This window comes from Schistocerca cancellata, chromosome 7 (genome assembly GCF_023864275.1).
Source record: "Schistocerca cancellata isolate TAMUIC-IGC-003103 chromosome 7, iqSchCanc2.1, whole genome shotgun sequence".
Taxonomy (NCBI): domain Eukaryota; kingdom Metazoa; phylum Arthropoda; class Insecta; order Orthoptera; family Acrididae; genus Schistocerca; species Schistocerca cancellata.
Window position 1 is genome coordinate 224290324 of NC_064632.1, and position 25674 is coordinate 224315997.

General features: G+C 38.8%; 1 protein-coding gene across 3 annotated transcripts in view; it reads right to left on the bottom strand.

Moving 5' to 3' along the window:
• Window positions 1-1938: 1938 nt before the first annotated feature.
• LOC126092301 (autophagy-related protein 16-1-like) overlaps window positions 1939-25674 on the bottom strand; it is a 106283-nt gene continuing 82547 nt past the window's right edge. For 2 of the 3 annotated variants that reach the window (XM_049907823.1, XM_049907822.1), the window contains one exon: window positions 1939-2126. In XM_049907823.1, the coding sequence (XP_049763780.1) occupies window positions 1954-2126 (173 nt within the window). In that variant the 3' untranslated portion in view covers window positions 1939-1953. Of the gene's footprint in view, window positions 2127-22568; window positions 24093-25674 lie in introns of those variants that run through there. The other variant, XM_049907824.1, reaches the window with a different exon arrangement.

Consider the following 25674-nt stretch of genomic DNA (forward strand, 5'->3'; position numbering starts at 1 on the left):
GTGAGAGAACTGGAAAGGGGTCCACTCAGCCTAGTAAGGTCAACTGAGGAGTTACTTGAATGAAAAGCAGCAGCTTCAATGTCTGAAAAGCTAGTAAGAGATTACTACACAATAGCTGTCAAAAATGTGTGATTTATGTAACACATATTTGGCACTTCAGTATCCCATTATAAAGTTCTTGATGCAGTTTTGGACAAGATTCTTCCTTTTACTTATGGCCATGCCTAAAACCAACACACACTTGACTTTCATTAATAAACAGAGTTCTGAGTGAGTGTTAAGAATTATCATGAGATTTACAAGGAGAGTACTATATGTTCGGCAGTTCTTGTTTGGTGCTTGCTTATTATTTTTGACTATGCTTAATGATGTGTTAATTTCAAGAACTTGATAATGGGATGATGTGGTACTGTAGTCCCAAAACATATTGTGTTAAATAAATCACATATTTTCTCCAACTAGTCTGTAATAGTCTCCATACTGATCTGTGAAGCAGTTGTATGAAGGCTTCACAACAGATATTCTGGAAAGCGGCCAACAATTGGGAGAGAGGTGTTCTGACACCATGCCCCTCCATAGTGCATCCTAATAATGCTATATGGCAAAGGATGACTTGGTTGTCAGTTGGCATCATGTGATACTTTGACCCTGATGGCCAAGTTGTATTTTTTCACCTTGTTTTGAAGGGGTAACATTTAATTGGTTGAATTAAGAAAATTTCTAAAAAAAGAAATCAATATTTTTTAACATGTCACATGTATTGACATATTAATCACATCATAAAAAATGTAGCAACAAATAACATAAATCAGCTGTCATTTACCACGCCTTCATATACTACTACCATGATATCTCATGTAGGGTGGAAATCCACCCTACATTCTTTTGTTAGTTAATCATGAGTCATTTGCATTAAGTGTCCAACTCCACACCTCATCTAAAACATTATAGGGAAATATCTGAAACTGAAAACTCAGCTTACAAAAAGACTGAATCTAATATGATACTGTATAATTCTGGGTGGAATACAAATAGTACAATGAGTAAGATCAGTCAAAAAAGAATAAAATTTCATAAGCTGTGATACCATATACTTGTTTACATGACTATCTAATATTCAGTACATCCACTATACACTGAAGATATATTTACTCATTTTAGTGTGAGACTAAGTCAATGAATTTGACTCAACAGGGCTAAAAAAAAATTAAGTATTCATCATGTTGAAATTTGTGATATGTAGTTCCGCCCAAGGGCTGTTTACTAATTCAACAACTACAAGCTTTATGCACAAATATGGCCATGGGTTTAATATTGGAAGTGTATGAAATAACGATTTTCTCATCACAAAATTATAAAGCATGTATATTATCGCACATAATTTCTGCTTCTTTCCTTAAGCATTGTTCAATCATCAGTGGTAAAAGAATTTTTTCCTATAAGTAATCAGCAAATGTACACAATAAATGCTTTTCCATTGTGAAACTAACAGAAAGATAAGTGATTACAACAACAGAGTGACCAAATAATAAAGGTTTTATAAAGCAATAAAATATTTGTGTAAATGATGTCTGAGTTCAGTTCTCAATCAACAAAGTACGTATCTAAATCTGTGCCTCTAGTCCTGCAAGCTCAAAATACAGGCCTCTTAAAGCCCTGCTTGTGCTATTGTCATATATTATTTTGGCAAACACACCTAGTTCACAGTTTCCTGCACAGAAAGCAAACTGTATGTCTTAGTTTCATTCCTGCAGTGCTTTCAAAATGATCGGAATGTTCATATTTATCCTTGTATAAATAATATAACACACTGTGGATCAATTATTGTTCAACAAAATTTTGTCTGGTTATAAAAATAATTCAAATTACCAGACATTATTCCATGTTCAGTGAAACTGCAATAGTTGAGGTGAAAACGGAGTACATATCACTTGCCTCTCAGGGGTTGTAATCTCAGTATGATGAATTCTTGCCACTCACCCTAAGTCGCAGATCCGAAACAGTCCACACCCGGCTGGCAAAATCACTGGAAGCTCCAAGCACAAAGCACCCTGTGCAGTCGAAGTCAACTGACATGATAGCACCGCTACTGCCCACGAGTGTGCCCTTGCTTTCACATTGGCCAACTGAAATTAAAAAAAAAAAAAAAAAAAAAAAAATTATCATTTGTTCACCATCTGGGAAAGCAGTTTTGAATGCTGTAATAAAATAAATATTGCAAAAGAGTCCGTTAAACTTCCTGACTTCAGTGGAAGTTTTCAACAGCGGCTTCAGTAAGATACACACGTCAAAAATGTTTTGCGTCACCCCAGTTCCCAGAACTATTGAAGACAGACATTGACTGTGGATTTTGTACCACAGACACAGTCTCTTTGACTATTCAGAGATGTCACTAAACCCATCCAAAAATGTAAACAACCATGCATGAGCAGTGCCTATTAGACAGAGGGGTTTGACAGCCGATCAGTTCCAGCCAATGCACCAGCAAGGAGGTACACGGCTCGTGTTGTCTGCAGTTCAACCATGCCTAAACTGTCAATACCGCAGTTCAATAGTGTCCACATTGTTACTTTGTGCCCAGAAGGGCTCTCAACAAGGCATCTTGGACTGAACGAAAGTGATGTCGTTCAGACATGCAGGAGATACAGAGAGACAGGAACTGTCAATGACGCCTCGCTCAGGCCGCCCAAGGGCTACTACTGCAGTGGATGACCACTATCTATGGATTATGGCTCGGAGGAAACCTGGCAGCAATACCACCACGTTGAATAATGCTTTTTGTGCAGCCACAGGACGTGGTGTTACAACTCAAACTGTGTGCAATAGGCTGCATCATGCGCAACTTCAGTCCTGACACCCATGGTGAGGTCCATCTTTGCGACCATGACACCATGCAGCACGGTACAGATGGGCCCAGAGACATGCCGAATGGACCGCTCAGGATTGGCGTCACGTTCTCTTCACCGGTGAGTGTCACATATGCCTTCAACCAGACAATCAATGCAGACATGTTTGGAGGCAACCCAGACAGGATGAATGCCTTTGACACACTGTCCAGCGAGTACAGCAATGTGGAGGTTCCCTGCTGTTTTGGGGTGGCATTATATGGGGCCAACATACGCCGCTGGTGGTCATGGAAGGTGCCGTAATGGTTGTACAATACGTGAATGCCATCTGCTGACTGATAGTGCAACCATATCAGCAGCATATTGGCGAGGCATTCGTCTTCATGAAATGACAATTAGCACCCCCATTATGCACATCCTGTGAATGACTTCCTTCAGGGTAACTACATCACTCAACTAGAGTGGCCAGCATGTTCTCCAGACATGAACCCTATCAAACATGCCTGTGATGTGAGACCTTAACTTTTCCCGGCGAATCGAACGTTCAAATAACTTACGGGTTTGCTGCCGGGTAACATCGTCGAACACTGCCAATATTTCGACAGGAGAACATCCTGCCATTCTCAAGGCACAAAAGCAAGGAAGAAAAAATGTGCAAGCAAATTTAATACCTCGGTTCACAGAGGAGAAACAAGGAAGACACCACACACAGAACAAGTGTCAACACAACCAAAGATAACCAACATCAGAAATATCTCACAATTTTCAGAATGGTTGCCAGAGTTGATCAGGGTCCTTTGGTTTGGAGCCAAGTGAAGAGTCTCAATCAAAGGCTTCGTCGACTCTGAGATGGTCTTGGCTGCAGATTTTTGGACCTGCGTTTCGAGTGGGGTATTGTAGGACTACCTATGATGGGTCAGGAGTGCACTACACAAAGGAAGCAGTGACCTGGGTGGCAGAGTACTTTTAGAGTGGACATGGGAGTTTTTAAGGCTAGGGGTAGTTTGAGGTACTCTGATGAATATTTGCCAGATGACATGCAGGCTGTGAAACAAGATCCCGTTCAGAGTAACGACACTTCAACTGTCAAAATTTTATCAGTAAATTATCAAAGTATTTGTAAAAAAGTTCCTGAACTTACTCTCCTTCAGAAAATTTTAAGCCTTCAAATTATACTTGGGGACCAAGAACTGGCTGAAACCCAAACTAGAAAGCTCTGGGGTATTTAGCAATTCATGAAATGTATACTCAAAGACATATTAGACACCATAGGAGGTGGAGTGTTCGCAATAACTCACAAAAATACTGTCTCTATTGAGATCAAATCTGAGAGCGATAGTGAAATATTCTGGTTGTGTATAACAGGTGCAGGTGAAATCAAGTTAATTGCTGGATATTTTTACAGGCCAACTGTGACAGTTTTCGAGTCATTCAAAGAAAGTTTACAGTCCGTAATCAGGAAATACCCAGATCATGCAATATTAGCTGGAGGCGACTTTAACCTACCAAGTAGAGACTGGGACAAAAATGTATTCATTGCAGGGGGTACAGAGAGACAGTCTTGCAAAGAACTTTTGTACACATTTTCCAAAATCTGTCTTGAACAATTAGTTAGGCAGTACGCAAACAATGGAAATATTTTAGACCCAGTAACAATAAACATGCCTGATCTTGTTGATGGCATCAGTATAAAGACAGGGATTAGTAACCATGATCTCATCATAGTGACTATGGTTACTAAAGTTAATAAATCAGTCAAGAAGGCTAGGACAGAATATCTGCCAGAAAGAGCAGATACGCAGCTGCTAGAGTCCCATTTAGACAGAAGTGACATTAAATTAGTTCCACTATGGACATCGAGGAATTATGGGCAAAGTTTAAACAGACTGTAAATCATACTCTGGAGAAGTATATGTCACGTAAGTGGGTTAGGGACGGGAAAGACCCTCCATGTTTAACAAAGGAGTTTAGAAAATGTGCAAATGATGACAGACAAAAGTTAGTAGAAGTTCGCGTGGCTATAAAAAGATGAAAGCACGAAGCTTGTAACTACTATCACTGTCATACCTCAGCAAAAGTTCTTGCTGAGAAACCAAGAAAATTCTAGTCCTACATAAAATCATAATGCAGGACTAAGGCTGCTACTCAGTCACTCATTGACCAATCTGGTGTGGCAGCAGAAGACAGCAAAAGCAAAGCTGTAGTTTTAAATTTTGCATTGAAGAAATTGTCCACGCAAGAGAATTGTACAAACATATCATCGTTTAACCACTGCACAGTGTCCCATATGGAGGACACAGTACGAAACTTCCTGGTGGACAGAATAACTGAAAGCTCGGATGGAGTCCCAGTTTGGTTTTACAAAGAATACTCTACAGTATTCTGATTTATCATAAATCTCTCACCAAGCGCAAAGTCTCAAGTGGCAGAAAAAAATCATGGGTAACTCCTGTATGTTCGAAGGATAAAAGAACAGAACTGCAAAATTACAGGCCAATCTGCTTCACATTGGTTTGCTGCAGAATTACTGAATTTACTGTCAGTTTGAATATAATAAATATCCTTGAGACAGAAAAGCTTCTGCCCACGTATCAGCGCAGATTTAGAAAGGATTGCTTATGTGAAATACAGTTTGCCCTTTTCTCACAAGATACACTGTGAACCACAGATGATGAGCAACAAGCAGATTCCTAGACTTCTTAAAAACCATTTGACATGATGCCCCACTGCAGACTGTTAATGAAGGTACAACCATACAGAATAGGTCCCAAATACGTGAGTGGCTCAAAGACTTCTTAAGTAATAGAATCCACTACTTTGTCCTCCACAACGAGGGGTCATCAGAGACAAGGGTATCATCTGGAAAGTTCCAGGGAAGTATGATACGGATGCCGTTTATTTCCTATGTATGTAAATGATCTGGTGGACAGGGTGAGCAGAAGTCTGCAGCTGTTTGCTGATGGTGATGTGGTGTACAGTAAGATGTCAAAGTTCAGTGACTGCTGGAGCATACAAGATGACTCAGACAAATTTTCTGATTAGTGTGATGAATGACATCTAGCTCCAAATGTAGGAAAATGTAAGTTAATGCAGGTGAGTAGGAAAAACAAACCCATAATGTTCAAAAACAGCATTAGTAGTGTGCTGCTTGATACAGTCACGTCAATTAAATATCTACATGGCACATTGCAAAGTGATGTGAAATGGAATAAGTGTGTGAGGGTTATGTACGGAAGAAGAATGGTTGAATTCATTTTATTGGGATAAACTGAAGAAAGTGTGGTTCATCGGTAAAAGTGGCCACGTATAGGACAATAGTGCAATCCATTCTTGAATGTTGCTTGAATGTCTGGGATCTGCACCTGGTCAGATTGAAGGAAGATATTGAAGCAATTCAGAATTCATGTTTCTAAATTTGTTACCAGTATGTTCGAACAACACAAGTATTACAGAGATGCTTTGGGAACTTAAATGGGAATTCCCGGAGGGAAGGTGTCATTCTTATTAAGGAACACTATTGAGAAAATGTAGAGAAATGGCATTTGAAGCTGACTGCAGAATGAGTCTGCTGCTGCCACAAAGATAGGATAAGAGAAATTAGGGCTCATATGGAGGCATATAAGCCATAGTTTTTCCCTCCCTCTGTTTGTGAGTGGAACATGAAAGGAAACTGATGATGATGTTTGGTTTGTGGCGCACTCAACTGCACCGTCATCAGTGCCCGTAGAAAGTCCCAATTTTTTCACAGTCCAATTTTTTTTCACAGTCCAGTCCAGCCACTGTCAAGAATGATGAGGATGATGATGAAATGATGAGAACAACACAAACACTCAGTTCCCGGTTAGAGAAAATCCCCAACCCGGGTGGGAATCGAACCCGGGACCCCATGATCCAGAGGTAGCAATGCTAGCCACTAGACCACGAACTGCGGACATGAAAGGAAATTAGTAGTGGTACAGGGTACCCTTCGCTATGCACCACATGGTGGCTTTCAGAGTATGTATGTAGATTGTAGATGTAGATAGCCAAAGCAAATGGTGGTTATAGTGCCAAGTACTTGCCATAAGATATGGTAATATGGACTGGATATCACATATTACCACAGTCACCAACTCAACAAGGTATTGAGGAGGATGTTGGCTATAAGGTGAAGAATGTGAATCACTGTCTTAATACAGTGTACACACCTTTGATGGTGTCTTCCGAAATGACCAAGGCCTCCTCTGAATAGTTTGCATTATCTTGTAGTGCCTGCCAGTTCAGTTTTTTCAGCGTCTCTGTGGCAGTCATCCACAGGTCAAACAAATCTGTGACCATCCATGCTGTGATTCTCTGTATACATTCAACATTCCATGTTAGTTCTATGATACAGCTCAGACACACATGAGAAATACTTTAGGGTGAGTTGCACAAGTGATGTGTAAGCTCCTTTACAGATTGACTGCATTTCCCTAGTATCTGCTTCATCATCATCATCTTCTTCTTCTTCCTTAGCATTAGTCCTGCCTGGTGGCAGGCCAAATGAATGGATTCACTGTCTCCTTTTTGATTGTGGGCTATGTCTAGAAGAAGATTTATTGCCTTCAGGTCAGTGGCCAGTGTGCTAGCCTGTAACTGTCTTGATCATTCCTTGGGTCTCTTTCTCATGACTACCTTTGTATGCTGCCTTTACTATATTACTGTCATCTGAACACAGCAAATGTTCAAACTATCGCAGACAGCTTTCTCCCACTTCCTTCTGGCACTGTGGGACCCCAAAATATAGTATCATTTGAAACATGATCTAGTCGAGTGATGTCACCTGTCCACCTAAGCATCTTAGTCTCCATACCCCCCCCCCCCCCCCCCCCAGTCATCTTTCTGCCTCTTTTGTAGCTGGCCAACACTTGATGCTGTAGAGAGCAACAGGATGGGTGACAGTGCACTAAATCTTAGACTTCAGATGATCCTTCATCCAACAATCGGGGTGACTCCAGTTGTCATTCACCACTTCAACCATGCTGCCTGCATTCTTGTATTGATCTCATTTGTAAGTTTGTTATTGTTACAGATTGTACAATCGAGATACTTAAATTTTGTTATTCGTGACAGATCTTATCCGCCAGCACTGAAGGTATCAACTTCTCATGGATATAATGTCATGCACTCAGTTTTCGTTTTGTCCAGCCACAGACCTATCGAGCAAGTCAATTGCTCCACTTTTATGTTTGGCACTGAAGATCAAATACGATCTTCTCAGACAATGTGACATCATTGGCATAGAGACACAGCCATTGTACTGGCATGTGCAGGTCTGATGAGACAATGTCCATGATGAGAATGAAAAGCAGTGGTGATAATGCTGAACCTTGGTGGACTCCTACAGTGGTGCAAAAGTCATTGGATGTTCCTGCAGCAGCTCCTCGGTTCAACATAGGGAATCCATACTTAGTTAACATGGTACTTTGGAATGCCATGTTCTCAAAGTGCTAATCAGATTGGGCTTTCAATTGGGTATTGCATGCAGTACCCAATTGAAAGCCTCTTCAAAGTCTAGAAGTGAGTGGCAGTGACATCTACTTTTCAACCAGCAGCTGTGCAGCATGGATTGTGTCAACTGTACCACAATCTTCCATAAATCCAGTTTGGTTCCTTGATTTGAGCTGCTTCATGAATCCTTTTGTCAAGAATGTGTGTGATGATCTTCATCATGTGGCTCAGTAATCTGATCTGATCCGATGGTAATTAGAAACACTCAGTGGGGCTTCCTTTCTTTTTGAAGATTGGTACAGTGATGCTCCATTGACAATCTGTTGGCACTTCACCTTCTCTGATCTGGTTGAAAAGGTCTGTTAGACAATCTGCTTCATTCCACTGTTGACAGTACTCTAACTCTGCTGGAAGATCAAATGATCATCAGGGTCATTGGGTCAGTGGCCTACCCTCTCTTAATCTCCTACAGAGCACAATCGATTTTGGCAGTGTTAATTTCCTTGGTTGGTCCTTCAACAGCCAACATGGGTGGTATTGGCGGATGGGGAGATTTCTCTGTCAAAACTCTCTCAAAGTAGCTCTGTCAGTATCCCCTCGCCTTCTTCTGACCACCAGCAGTGCATGCATTTCATTGTTGTTGATGTAAAAACGATGGATGCCTTTCATTTTTTGAGGCTTTGATTTGGCTAGTCAATAAACGTCACATTCTCCTTTGTATGGGTCAAGTTTTGTGTAGAGGTCTGAATTCCTGTCTGCTTTTGTGACTGCAGTAACATCTTTGCTCTTCTATGAGCTCTTGTTTGTAGGCATTCCAACAGATAGTGTTTCATCTGCAAGAAATTTGTGGTACAATTTTTTCTTCTTGCATATAGTACCCTTATCATCATCATTACAAAGCCATATGTCTTTGCTGATCCTTCATCATCCTTGTTTCGTAGTTCCAAGAAGAATGCACAGCTTCACGAGCAGAGGTCTTCAATTTAGTCAAGCTGTCTTCGACTGTGGCAATTGGTGACACTGTAATTTTCATCATCACGTTAGCATCCTTCTCCTAGAAGCACCATCATTTGAGTTGTTGATGGTCCATTTCTTGCAGAGCACCAAGATAATGGGCTTATTTGAAGCTTACAGATGATTGATTGGTGTTGCAATGCACCGGTTTCATATGGAACAACTTTCAGATATAACACATCTATGATGTTTCAATATCTTACTAGGACATAGTCAATCTGAGTTGTGTTTGAGCAACTATAGTATGGGATTAGGTAAAGTTTTCCTAGTATTCAACCAATAAACTAAAGTCTGTCACCTGCTTTACCAAAAAGTGAGCCTATGTGTTCATTCCATATTGTATTCCGATGAAGTGTTACACACAGGTACTTGTATGAGTTGACCAATTCCAGCAGTGAATTGCTGGTGCTTATTCATAGGAAACAATGGTGTTTTGTTTTTCATTTTGTGAAATGTACCATTTCACATTTTTGAACATTTAAAGTAACCTGCCAATCTTTGGACCACTTTGAAATCTTAGCAAGATTTGACTGATTATTTGTGAAGCTTTTTTTTTTTTTTTTTTGCATGACTTCATTACAAATAACTGCATCATCTGCAAAAAGGCAGTACAAGCTGAACAGCAAGTAACCTGCCACACTTCCTTAGGACACACTGAAAGTTAATTCTCTAACTGTCTATGAGTCTCCATCCAATATAACTTGTTGCATTCTCCCTACCAAAATCTTCTCAATCCAGTCACAAATTTCACTTGATACCCCATCTGGTCACATTTTTGATGATAAGCGTAGATTTAGTACTGACAATGAGTCAAATACTCTTCAGAAATCGAGAAATATATTGTTCACCTGATTGCCTTGATCCAGGGCTTTCAGGGAATCATATGGAAAAAGTGCAAGTTGGGTTTTGCAGGACTGACACTCTTGGAATCCATACTGGTAGTCATGGAGGGAACAATTGACAGGAATGGGGGAAAGAAATACAGCAGAAGAGGAATAGGTAGCATTGAGGCATGAAATAGTGAAGGCAGCAGAGGGTCAAATAGGCAAAAAGACGAGGGCTGGTAGAAACCCTTGGGTAACATAAGAAATATTGAATTTAATTGATGAAAGGAGAAAATATAAAAATGCAGTAAATGAAGCAGGCAAAAAGGAATACAAACGTCTCAAAAATGATATCGACAGGAAGTGCAAAATGGCTAAACAGGCATGGCTAGAGGACAAATGTAAGGATGTAGAGGCTTATCTCACTAGGGGTTAGATTGATACAGCCTACAGGAAAATTAAAGAGACCTTTGGAGAAAAGAGAATCACTTGTATGAATATCAAGAGCTCAGATGAAAACCCAGTTCTAAGCAAAGAAGGGAAAGCAGAAAGATGGAAGTAGTATATAGATGGTCTATACAAGGGCGATCTACTTGAGGACAATATCAAGGAAATAGGAGAGGATGTAGATGAAGATGAAATGGGTGATATGATACTGCGTGAAGAGTTTGACAGAGCACTGAAAGACCTGAGTCGAAACAAGGCCCCCAGAGTAGACAAGATTCCATTAGAACTACTGACAGCCTTGGGACAACCAGTCCAGACAAAACTCTACCATCTGGTGAACAAGACGTACGAGACAGATGAAATACCCTCAGACTTCAAGAAGAATATAATAATTCCAATCCCAAAGAAAACAGGTGTTGAAAGATGTGAAAATTACTGAACTATCAGTTTAATAAGTCACAGCTGCAAAATACTAACGCGAATTCTTTACAGACGAATGGAAAAACTGATAGAAGCCAACCTCGGGGAAGATCAATTTGGATTCCGTAGAAATGTTGGAACACGTGAGGGAATACTGACCTTACAACTTATCTTAGAAGAAAGATTAAGAAAAGACAAACCTATGTTTCTAGCATTTGTAGACTTAGAGAAAGCTTTTGACAACGTTGACTGGAATACTCTCTTTCAAATTCTGAAGGTGGCAGGGGTAAAATACAGGGAGCGAAAGGCTATTTACAATTTGTACAGAAACCAGATGGCAGTTATAAGAGTCGAGGGGTATGAAAGGCAAGCAATCATTGGGAAGGGAGTGAGACAGGGTTGTAGCCTATCCCCAATGTTATTCAATCTGTACAGGGCTATTACAAATGATTGAAGCGATTTCATAAATTCACTGTAGCTCCATTCATTGACATATGGTCACAACACACTACAGATACGTAAAAAAATTCATGAAGTTTTGTTCGGCTGAAGCCGCACTTCAGGTTTCTGCCGCCAGAGCGCTCGAGAGCGCAGTGAGGCAAAATGGCGACAGGAGCCGAGAAAGCGTATGTCGTTCTTGAAATGCACTCACATCAGTCAATCATTAAAGTGCAACGACACTTCAGGACGAAGTTCAACAAAGATCCACCAACTGCTAACTTCATTCGGCGATGGTATGCGCAGTTTAAGGCTTCTGGATGCCTCTGTAAGGGGAAATCAATGGGTCGACCTGCAGTGAGCGAAGAAACGGTTGAACGCGTGCGGGCAAGTTTCACGCGTAGCCCGCGGAAGTCGATGAATAAATCAAGCAGGGAACTAAACGTACCACAGCCGACGGTTTGGAAAATCTTATGGAAAAGGCTAAAGCAGAAGCCTTACCATTTAAAATTGCTACAAGCCCTGACACCCGATGACAAAGTCAAACGCTTTGAATTTTCGGCGCGGTTGCAACAGCTCATGGAAGAGGATGCGTTCAGTGCAAAACTTGTTTTCAGTGATGAAGCAACATTTTTTCTTAATGGTAAAGTGAACAGACACAATGTGCGAATCTGGGCGGTAGAGAATCCTCACGCATTCGTGCAGCAAATTCGCAATTCACCAAAAGTTAACGAGTTTTGTGCAATCTCACGGTTTAAAGTTTACGGCCCCTTTTTCTTCTACGAAAAAAACGTTACAGGACACGTGTATCTGGACATGCTGGAAAATTGGCTCATGCCACAACTGGAGACCGACAGTGCCGACTTCATCTTTCAACAGGATGGTGCTCCACCGCACTTCCATCATGATGTTCAGCATTTCTTAAACAGGAGATTGGAAAACTGATGGATCGGTCGTGGTGGAGATCATGATCAGCAATTTATGTCATGGCCTCCATGCTCTCCCGACTTAACCCCATGTGATTTCTTTCTGTGGGGTTATGTGAAAGATTCAGTGTTTAAACCTCCTCTACCAAGAAACGTGCCAGAACTGCAAGCTCGCATCATCGATGCTTTCGAACTCATTGATGGGGACATGCTGCGCCGAGTGTGGGAGGAACTCGATTATCGGCTTGATGTCTGCCGAATCACTAAAGGGGCACATATCGAACATTTGTGAATGCCTAAAAAAACTTTTTGAGTTTTTGTATGTGCGTGCAAAGCATTGTGAAAATATCTCAAATAATAAAGTTATTGTAGAGCTGTGAAATCGCTTCAATCATTTGTAATAACCCTGTATATTGAGCAAGCAATAAAGGAAACTAAAGAAAAGTTCGGAGTAGGTATTAAAATCCACGGAGAAGAAATAAAAACTTTGAGGTTCGCCGATCACATTGTAATTCTGTCAGAAACAGCAAAGGACTTGGAAGAGCAGTTGAACGGAATGGACAGTGTCTTGAAAAGAGGGTATAAGATGATGATCAACAAAAGCAAAATGAGGATAATGGAATGTAATTAAGTCGGGTGATGCTGAGGGAATTAGATTAGGAAATGAGACACTTAAAGTAGTAAAGGAGTTTTGCTATTTGGGGAGCAAAATAACTGATGATGGTCAAAGTAGAGAGGATATAAAATGTAGACTGGCAATGGCAAGGAAAGCGTTTCTGAAGAAGAAAAATTTGTTAACATCGAGTATAGATTTAAATGTCACGAAGTCGTTTCTGAAAGTATTTGTATGGAGTGTAGCCATGTATGGAAGTGAAACGTGGACGATAAATAGTTTAGACAAGAAGAGAATAGAAGCTTTCGAAATGTGGTGCTACAGAAGAATGCTGAAGATTAGATGGGTAGATCACATAACTAATGAGGAGGTATTGAATAGAATTGGGAAGAAGAGGAGCTTGTGGCACAACTTGACTAGAAGAAGGGCTCGATTGGTAGGACATGTTCTGAGACATCGAGGGATCACCAATTTAGTATTGGAGGGCAGCGTGGAGGGTAAAAATCGTAGGGGGAGACCAAGAGATGAATACACTAAGCAGATTCAGAAGGATGTAGGCTGCAGTAGGTACTGGGAGATGAAGCAGCTTGCACAGGATAGAGTAGCATGGAGAGCTGCATCAAACCAGTCTCAGGACTGAAGACCACAACAACAACAGGCATGGAGGTCATTCTGTTTGCGATACCTCATGATGATTGAGCTCAAAATATGTTCCAAGACTCTAAAACAAATCCTCGACTGTGATATTGTGCATCACTTTTGCTACCCTTCTTGTAGACAGGTATGACATACTTTTGGTGGCAAGTTCCTATGGGACAAAACGTGACATGTTTTCTTCCAGGTACTGCGCACAGTACTTTGTGCGCGGGGTTTGCGGCACATTATAGTTAAAAGACAGTCTACTTCAGTTGTTAATTTGGTGTAGTATCTGATAGGGATTCCATCAGGCTCTAGAGCTTTGCTCAATTTTAGCAATTTTGGCTGGTTTTCAATTGACAGTAATATCTGCATGAGTCATTTGCCAGTGGTGCAAGAATTAAATAATAACAATACCACTGTATTTTCATTTGTAAGGGAACATTTGAAAAATGAGTTCAGCATTTTTCCTTAGCTAACCTCTGTTTCAGTCCTTGTCTAATCCATATGTGTCTGGACACTAACTTTGGTACTTTTATCAGCCTTTAGACAGGACCAGAATTTCTTTGGTTTTTGAGAGAGATTCTTCAATAATATTCTGCTATAGTAATCACTGACGGTTTCAAGCATTGCCATCTTGACAACCAAATGAGTTTCTTTCAGCAGCTCCCTACCTATGCCTGTAGCCCAGAAGTCTGTTTCTTTCAAAGGCTCTTTACAGGGACCATATACCATGGAGGGTCGAACTCTCATCATGGTATGTTGTTCTACGTATACTGTCTTCTAAACTGGAGCCACAGTTTCCTACACGCTCCTCTCCAGAGCTAAGAGTTTTGAGCTCCTTATGGAGATACAGCAATGCTGTCTCTTTTCCTAGCTGTCCGACAACCTATATCCTTTTACTTGTTCTAGCGCCCTTTGTACTTTGGCAGTTATTGATGCTACAATTACCTCATGGTCACCAATACCCAATTTCTCAGAGGTGTCAGGGCTATTTGGTGCTATTAGATCCAGTATGTTTCCATCTTGAGTGAGCTCTCAAACATAATGTGTTTAGTAAAGTTGTGCAGGACACCTTGTGACAGTCAGCATTTTACTTTTTGTCATCAGTCTTCTGACTGGTTTGATACAGCCCACCATGAGTTCCTCTCCTGTGCCAACCTCTCCATCACAGTAGTACTTGCTTCCTAAGTCCTCAGTTATTTGCTTGATGGATTCCACTCTCTCACCACTTACAAAACTGTCACCACTTACAAGATCGTAATTTTCCCAATTGACTGTTGTATGATTGGGGTCTTAGGTTTTTTGTAAAGTTTTCAGTTACATCTGGAGAAGATCCTGAATAGTACTAGACTTTACTATATGTTTCCCCATAGTACTAGGGCTGAGTAGTGTCATCCCAAAAGTAAACATGACCATAAATGTGCCCTAGGAGCAAGTTTAATTTATTTCACCACAAAAATCAGTTTCATATTTCTGTGAACCATACATAATATTCATGTACTCACTGCACCAATTAGTATTACTGGAGCAACACCAGCACGTGTTCAGGATGTCCACAGTACAGCCCCACTTCCATCAACAAACCTCTACCCTGGTCGCATATAACTGGCCGTAACAGTCTATTCGCAAATGTGAATACATTTCATGTCTTTCATAGCTCTTGCAGTCACTGCAGTGTACGTTCCTTTGGAAATGCATGCATGGCAGAAGGAACATAGTATCATGCTCCTTCACAACACAGCCACTGCAATTTCATACTAATTAAAGTTCACTGATTCATTTTTTCAATGCTGTTCACTGCCCTTATAATCTTTCTCCTAAAGTACAAAAGGAATTGGAGTAACCAGTTTCATAAAAAATACCATTAATTTTTTTAAGCTTAATGAGCTAATCTGAATGACTTGAGGCTGAAATATTAATAAGAATATTTTACAAGACAACCACTGTGTTTCCCTGAGGCAATATGCCTAGTCTGTGAAACTCAGCATTCAATATTTGATGTTTCATATTCCAGAAAAAGAGCTGAATCAATCTATTTGTTTACTGAATAGACCAAGCCTACAAATTATTGTCCAACTTCCAACAAAAACAACGTTTAAAATCATCATCAAAAAATTCGACAGCTATAAGACACTTCAGACTGCTCAATTCAATTCTGTCGATCTCCAGTACCTTTAAGGTGTTTCTTTTTGTGTATGGACACTGTGTGTGTGTGTGTGTGTGTGTGTGTGTGTGTGTGTGTGTGTGCTTTATGTTCTTAATTAAGAACCTCAGAATAAATATTCAAAATGTTCTTTGCTTGTTTCTACACATGCAAGCACTTGGCAAATTATTGTGTGTCACCCCTTTCAGATAAGCCTGGAACACAGTTAATGATTTCGCAGGCTTCCATGACTCAGTAATGAAGAACCTGTTAATTATTAATATCTGTTGCATAAATTGTCTGTGACAGCTTCACAAGTAACAACCCAACTATCTGAAATTGTGGGAATACGCATGAGATTGAACTGTATGTCATAGTAGATATCACCTAATAAAACTTGAACAATGTGACTTGAATGAGCTGAAGTCTCATCCTGCATAAACCACATACTTCCACTTACTTGCAAAGGTACATTGTAGAGAGAGCCTGAAAGATCATTTTGAATAATGTCTTTGTAAGCAGCATTTGTAACTAGTGTTGGGAGGACGTATGAACCTACAAGACAGTCATTTACAAATTGAGCCCCACATTAAGACTACAACTGGTGTCTAACCTGAGTTGCACCATGAAGATTTTTCTTGTGGTCACAAATGCTGGCAGTGAATATTTGCTACTCCATCTGTTGCAAAAGACTGTATCTAAGAACAACAGATCTGTAACAAATGACTGGCATGTCAAAGAACCTGCAAATATTGGAAATGATGAAGTTACATGAACTGCCCACGAAGTACTCTGTATAATGCACCATGTTATGGCAATGCGACACATGCCAACATGTGTATGTTTACCAACTTGTGAAGTGCTTTCTCCCTAATCAGACATATGAGCAAATCACGGCTTAACTCAGCCACTATCTGTGCTACAGATCCTACCAGTACAGGAACCCCCTCCTCCCTCTTCCTTAACCACTGATTTTAAAGAATTGAATTCACACGTATAAAACAGATTTAAATGTCTGATTACAAATGAGTTAATGTATTAAAATATCTGAAGTTTAGCACTTCATTGTCCCATCTGGTTGAGTACAATCTGGGTAATTTAAACTTTGTTTTGAGAAAAACCTGTTTTTCACATATCTCAATGTTTTTGACATCAAATCTCCTGAGCTGTGTGTTGTACAACGATAAAATTTTGTGGGTGCATTAATTGTTATATGTGAATACTGTCTGCAAAATGTATTGTAAATAGTGTAAGTAGTAAAGAAATAATAAATTGAATTATCATACCTTATGTTGAAGTTTAACTGCATGTACAGCGAAAAGTAAAATGTAATGAAGTATTTTCTCTCTCTTTCTCTCTCTCTCTCTCTCTGTGTGTGTGGGGGGGGGGGGGGGGGGGGGTCAGCAAGAAAAACTTTCAAAAAGCTTTGAAATTAAGTGTAAAGTTTGTTGGAAGTCACTAAGTGTTGAGACCCTCAAATAGTGGATTAATCTATTCTGGGTAATTTGCATACCTTGAGGTATGCTGTGTCATGACCTATTGTGTCAATTCTTTAATGTACAATTATACTCTTCATGAGTAAGTTGTGACAGAATTTTAAATTTGGCCAATAACTTTTGTTGCACCTGGAAGCCACTAGATAGGCAACCTGCAACTGGGGTTCAGTAGCCATTTTAGTCTTAGATCCCAGCAACATGAGAATAAATAGTAGGAAGTATTAGCTGACTCAGGTGCCTTATGTCAGTAAACTTTTTTTGAACAGCTGTGGAGCCTCATGTCCATTATAACTCATGAGGTCACAAGTAAAATTTGCTTCTGCCTACCCACCCACTGAACCTATATCTGCCTTGGTTGATCAACACCTGCAACCTATAGTACAAAGACATCCCTCCTATATCAAAGACACCAACCACCTCCCAGACTTTTTGAAATCTGTGACCACTCCCACCACATATCTTGCTTGTCACCACTGATACGATCTCCCTATATACACACCAACATTTCCTATGTATGTGGTTTGTCTGCTGCTGAACACTACATCAGCCAGCACCCATCTGTGGCAAACCAATGACATCATTCCTGCCCACCTTAATCAACTTTATAGTTACGAGCAACTACTTTACCTTTGAGGGGCAGACATAAAAATGTATAAAAGGCACAGCCATGGGAACTAGGATGGTTCCTTCCTATGCCAACATTTTCATCGGCTGCTTGGAGGGGGATTTCCTGGCATTCAAAAGCCTTCAGCCTCTGATTTGGTTCAGATACATTGATATCTTTGTCATACAGACTCATGATGATGATGATCACCTGTTAAAATTTTGATATCTCTAAATACATTCTCCCAATTAAATTTCACATGGTCCTATTTCAAATCCCATGCCACTTTCCTTGATGTTGACCTAAATGAGAGTTAGCTATACACTTCTTTTCATATTAAACCTACAAAGAAACAACAGTACTCACATTCTGACAGTTGCCATCCTTTCCATGTCAAACACTCCCTCCTACACAGCCTCGGCATTTGAGGCAAATGTATTTATTCAGGTGCAGATTCTTTCCAGAAATGCACCACTATCCACAACTCAGTGTTCATTTTCATTTTCAATGAGCATAATTACCCCACCTTACCAGTCTAGTTCAAAAGCAGATTTCCTGGGTCATCACATTGAATACTGGTATCGCTGGTCCCTTCAGATGACAATTCAGGAGTACGTCTCCTGTCACTCAATACTATCCTGGTCTTGAATAGATCAATCAGCTATTTCAACACACCTATGACTTCCTTAAATCATACCCTGAAATGTGGTCCATTCTGTCTCACATTTTGCCCACTACACCTAGAACAGCTTTACGCCACCCCAACCCCTCCCATATATCCCAGTAAAACCCTATGCTCCTAGTGCACTTATTTCCCTACCTATGGCTCCTACCCCTAAGATCTGCCCTGTGTTAAGACTTGGACTATGCACCCTCCTACTACCAGCCCTGTAACTGGCAAAACACACAAAATCAAAGGGAGAGCCACCTGTGAAAAATATTGTGTACCAGCTGTCACGTAAACACTGTTCAGCCTTTTACATTGGTATAATTACCCCCGGTTATCAGTTAGGATGAATGGGCACAGACGGAGGATGTATACTGGCAACACACAATATTCTATTGCACAATGTGTTCTACAAAATGTCAGTCATGACCTCAGTGCCTGTTTCACCACATGTCCCATATGGATTCAACCCCCCACCTCACACCACAATACCAATACCAATACCAATACCAATTCCAATTTCTTAGAACTCCGCAGGTGGGAACTGGCATTACAGCATGTCCTTGCCTCTTGCCACATACTTTGTCTACATTTACATTAATTTCTTCAATTTCAACATTTCTTTTATGTAACATCCCTTTATTTTCCTCGCTTTTAATTTTCTGTATATTTTATTTTCTGATTTGTCTATTCCATCCCACTCTCCCCCTGTCTATCTACCATAAATAATGCAAATGCACTTAGCTTTCCATTCTTAGTAACTCTTGCAGGATGTTTTGTCATTAATCTCTGTCTTCTACTTTTAAGCTATTAGGCTTTCAAATCTCATTCAGGGCAGTCCCCAACAATCACTCTTTCCTTCTCATCCTATCCAGTAACACTCCCTTAACTCAGGGTTCCATGCGTGGTGCTTTTTTTTCCCTTTTTTTTTTAAAAAAAAAATCACTCCATTTCCTAAAACTCACCAGTTTTTTCCCTTCATCTCTCTTCCTTTCCCTTCAACTCTTATGCCAGGAGGAGGAGCCACTTCTCCAAAAGTCTGCACATTTCCACAATTTTTGTGTGTGCCACTTGGTGAGTAGATTTTTTATCTGTTCAATTATACTCTATTATCAGTACTGAAATTTCACCTTCTGAAGATGAATACCAGACATCCATTCTGTGTCTCTCTAATTTTTTGGCTTTCTCAAGTGAATTTTCTTTTTGATGCTATGTGTTGATTACATGCAACAAGCTAAAACAGTATGTGAAAGAAGGCTTCAACTCTAATCCTGCATTTTGTAGGCATTACTCTTAATTCATCTGAGAGACCCTAGGGCATCATACAAACTGAAAGAGAACTTCAACAAGAGGGAGTGGTTGGAGCAGAAATCTTGAGATCATCCCTAAGGCTTGACTGAATAACTTAAATGGCATGCCTATTCCCATGAAAGGCAGTTATCCAGATTTGAGTTCTGGTTCAGAACACAGCCTAAAAGAAGTGTTCTTGAAGATGAATATTAGTCTAAACAGGTATTAAAGGTCATCACAATATGTAAGTAAATAAAATAATAAAAATATCCATTTCCTCTTCAGTGAATGATTGATGAAGTTGTCCACAATAGCACAGACATTATTAGTGTGCTCCATACACAAATGTAATGGAAAGAAACCCTAACAGTTGGTAAATTGGGAAGAGCCCTTTACCATGAACTTTACAGTAGTTTGCTGAGTATGGGTGCAGTTGTAGATTCATTGTATTATGGAGACTTTGGAAACATTGACAGCCTTAAATATAACTATGCACGAAACCTTTTACTACCCGAAGAAGTATGCCAAAATATAAGCATTCTACCTTGCTAGACTATATTAAGTTTCATGTGATTTCCATTCATCCAAATGCTGAAGTGCTTCCTTTAAGAAGTATGTTACTAGTTTCTTCCCCAGCCGTGACCTACTGAGCATGTGCTTGGCCTCGGATGGAATCAAAGCCAACATGACATTACACTAACCTTTCTCCTTTCACATTTGTTTCCTGAAATGGCCCTAATCCAGATTCTTGGCCCTCTGTTTTACAACCCAATCCTTGTAACCTGTCTCTGTTCTTCTCTCCTTTAAAACAGAACTACCTGGAAGAAAGCATCCTGCAGGATTATTTATTACCCGGAAGAAGCTATGCCCACACACAAACAAGCCAGTTTTCTCAGTGATCCCAAAGATCTTCCATGACACTGATAGTGTCGACTAATTTTCGAAGTCCAGCTTGCTCCACCTGCATACTGGGAACTATATTAACAGTAATCCATGTAGTACAGAATTCATAAACATGGAAAAGACAAAATGCTACCTCACAAAAAAAGCCCTCCTTTCTCTGTTAATATCTGGGAACACCATCCACAAACAGTTACAGCCTTTGAACACTCTAAACAGGAAAGTACAAGTGCTGACATCAGCATCATTTATAAGACTTTGCACAGCCAGCAGTTCCTTATAAATGTGAAATCTGAAGTGCTAAAAGGAAGGATTGATGTGAAATTTGTGATAATAATGCCGAAATTACAATGTCTGGTGATGTAATATTGTGTTATAGTCAACGATCTATTGAATAACAAGAAAAAGAGAGGTTTCATTTAACATGTACGTAATGTCTTTCCTAGGAGGTGTAAGTTTAAGCCATCACCACATAGTTTGAAATATTGCACAGGCATGCAGAACTTGAAGAGACAAAAAAGACCAAGTCTTTGGAAACTAGTAATTTACATTACTTTTCCAAAACACACACTATCACATATTTATCTGCACTTTCGTTATTGCTGTCCTACTAACGTGAAATACTCCCTTCCCCACTGCCTTAATATCCAAAAACAAGGAGCTCAGTATTTTGTACAGGAGAGTTTTTGACTTGTAGCTTGTACTAAATCCGGTTATCAACCTACTGTTAATTTTCATAAAAACTGCAGTTGTTGCCTACTTGTCTTTTCTTCATCCCCATTTATCTCAACTATTTTTTTCATTTATCAACTACCCCCCCCCCTCTCCCCTCTCTCTCTCTCGCTCTCTCTCTCTCTCTCTCTCTCTCTCTCACACACACACACACACACACACACACACACACACACACACACACACACACACAGAGAGAGAGAGAGAGAGAGAGAGAGAGAGAGAGAGAGAGAGAGAAAATATGTTACATAACACCAGTAATCATCAGCTTTCCTCAAGATATATACACACAGACTGTAACACACCAGAGAAAGGAAAAGATAAAAAGTCTCCAGTTTGACTTCAGCCAGGACATAATGTTAGATTCCTCCTCTGCTGTAACTGTCACTGCTTGAATACGGGACTGAATTTGACCCCAATTTACTCATAACTCTTTCTCTTCCCGTCCTCACACTTTCTCTCTATAGTTTCCTTTACACATGTTTTTCTACTCTGCTGTTTAGTTTCACAATGTCATCTCTTGTTAGTTATCAGCCATTGACAATTGTTCCTGCCACTTCTTAATTCCTATCCTTTCAAATCTCATCTGTTTCTATAATTTCTTCTTGCCCCACTGTCACTAAGTAATTTATTCCTCAGTTAACACTAGGACCTTTATGACTGCAGTTTTATCACTATGAAATACAGTTTAATCTTCTGCTCTATGTTCCTATGCAGTAGCACCCAAGATTCTGAACAACATTTCTAAATTTGGAGAATAGCTATTCATTTGTTGTTGCATGGGAACTAAACATACATTTTTCCTATTGTTATATGGTTGTAAATGAATTGAGTTTGTGTTTACACAATTAAAAAAGGTTGTGTTCCATTTGATGGGCATTATAAAAAATAGTTAACATCATCATAAAATATGTTCGAACTAGCTGATGACAGTAACAATTCCACAAACAATTTCTCCCATATGGATTCAAATACAAAGGGATTCTTTCCTGTGGAAGCTAGAGACTTCAGAAGTCTACGAACATATGCTCAAATACTAACAAAGAATTTACTAAAATTTACCAAGAAAACAAAATAAATAAGTAATCAAAACAACAAAATAAAAATTACAGCTGATGCATATTTTTTCACTAATCCAATTTGAACATTTAAAAGTCAGTTTGTGACAGAATTTACTTCACATTTTAGCCAGAATTCCATTTCTATTTTGACAAAAATATTTTTAACTCTTTACTGAAATGAACAGAATTTTTTCAATGACTATACATTTCAGGCTCACAATTACCGGTCGAGTAACAGTTGTTAGAACAATAAATGGCCCACACAAATAGAATAATCTGTTCACTTTCACCTCTATTACATAATAATAGTATGAAATTTGTTTCAAAAATAATTACTTTGGAGCAATGGAGAAATTAAAAGTAACATAATTTTTTGTTCTGAACGGTACAGAACATTACAATTTTTAGCAATAATGAATTCAATATGTTTGAAATAAAATGACTCAATAATGCATATTCCAAAATATAATCATATTATATGCAGGAATTACACTTGTGGGAAATTATTACTTATAATTAATTTTGACAACCACATTACAAACCTCTAGGAAATCTAATTACAATACAATAATTACACAATACTTCAGAGTTGAAAAGTGCCACAGGAAACACTCATATAAATTACCATTACAATTCTAAATTGCCGTAAAAGCTTTATTCTTAAAAATATTCATAGCTGGTACAAAAATATGTTTTCTTTGTCACGCAAACTTTTTAGTTTTTTTTATGAAATACACGAACACAGTTAGTTGACACAGGAACTCCATTAGTATGTGTATTACAAAAATTTAAAAAAATACTTACAACAAAAGAAAATAATTATTTTTACAACTGGAGTGATTGCATTCTGAAGTCTCTGACTGATATATGGAAGACAAAGACAATTTCGAGACAAATCACCAAACTTTCAATTGAAGAGACATGTCATGAAATGCTTTCCATTTGATTCATAACGTTCCAGTAGTATATTCCCACTACCACATAAACACAAAAAGGCAAAAGCACAGTAACATCACACACATTTACCCAAACAGCCCAACAACAAAGTTCATGAACAAACAGTATTTTTGATAAACATAACTAATACCACATCTCAATTAAGAAAATAACTTTGCTTTATTTACACACAAGAGGACACTGAACATGATAAATACACTAAGCAGCCTAATTATAGCATGAGTGATCTAATTTTTATGTCATGTATCTGCTGAGAGGAAAGTGCTCAGCTATTAAGTCTCTCAAGCTTTGTAAATTAGAAATAAATAAATAAATAGTAAAAAAAAAGTTCTCCTCAGCATTATCATTTCTTTTTGCAACAGATTACAGGCTTGCAAATTACCTGATAACCAATAACCGAACATACAAAATTTATATTAATAAATGGGATATTCAATATCAATCAAACTTCTGGCACATTAATCCTTTTTTTCCACATCCCATATATAGTAAAATTAATTAGGAAAAATTATATGCAAAAACTTAGACCCACAGATGACCAGACATGTATATGTGCGATGAAAGTGAACAGATATTATAACTCCTGTTCTCGAACAGTTGATGAGCCTGAAAGAATACAGTTTAAACTCAGTTCATAAAAAGTATCAGCAGCAAAAGTAATACAAATATAAAGTTAAAGACATATAACCACAGGAAAAATCTTCTAAACATTTCCTGTTTGTTGAAAAGTAATAATCTAATTCCAAATCAAAATCATAAAAAAGTGATAACTGTATAAGATAGGAGACAAAATTACATAAAATGAATCAAGGATACAATGTGAAGGAGTTGAAGTGAAGAAAAAAAATTTCCAAATATTAAATTGGGAGACTGAGTAGGTATACTTCAATAACTGAAAACAAACAGCAGCAAAAATGAGTCCCTTTTCTCTGACATTATGTTTTCCTCCCTTTAATCATCCCACTCCATTTTTTATATTACTTACTTCTCTCGGCTCCCTCCTATATTTTTATTTCCCTTTGCACTGAGTAGTTTTTCTTAAAGTGTGTCCCATCTTTGATGAACTGACAGCTGGCCTTTCATTATCAGGAAGGTAGATTAGAGTTTAATATCACATTGACAAGCAGGTCATTCTAGATGAAGCATTAGCTCAATAAGAGGAGAATGGGGAAGGAAATCAGTCATGCCTTTTCAAAGGAACCATTTGCCTCGAGCAGTTTAGCAAAATCACAGAAAACCTACATTATGATAGTTTGAAGGGATTTGAAATGTTGTTCTCCTCTCGTCGATCTCAGTTTCTCATTATGAAATCCTACTTTTAACATATAATTAAAATTTAACATTTACTTGTACCTATTGTCCCATCTAATTTGGAAAGCAAACAGATTTTTTTACTCACCTCCTGCATATACAATTCATATCTTTTCTCTGTATTTCCTATCTTTCCTCTTCTCCTTAATAGTAAATTGTTTTGAACTTCTGAAAGCTTAAGCTTCAGTCCTGTTTATTAACTTGTGTGGACGTGAGTCTTGCTTAAGGTGCTTGTAAGTAGAAACTCTCCCTTGCTTAAAACATTTCACACAAAATGTCATACTAATACCTGGACGAGATCGTGTGATGGAAGAACTGCTATGTACCTTCTCTAAGAGACAGAGCATAAACTTGGAAAGGCCTACTATATTGCAGATTTCCTAAAAATATTAATTACACTGTTGGGGCAGATTTTACAGGCATTGCAAATATGTGGTAAATTTAGAAACAGACTATAGTAGGGAACTAAATTAACATGAGGGCAATTGAAATTTGTAACATTCCCAGATTACCCTCAGTCTGACGTTAAACTGACCATAGCAGACCACACTGGATGCAACATAACAAGTCAAACAGAAAGCAAGCCAGCACAATAGTAACAGAAGTACTGTATGAACATGAATCCAAGCATCCCGAGTCATGTTTCCCTCATTTCCTTAAATCACTCTAGAAACAAGCAAGAATGGGTAATGCTTCATTACATACTCTCATCTCTAAAGACCACTTTGTCAACAGTATTACAAATTAAACAAAAAATGGATACCCTGGAGACCTAACAAGAATGAAATATATGTAAAAACGAAACAGCAAATGTATAATATATGTGTTTCTATGTTTTGTGCAGTTTGTAATTTATTTTGAACCTGCAATGTTAATA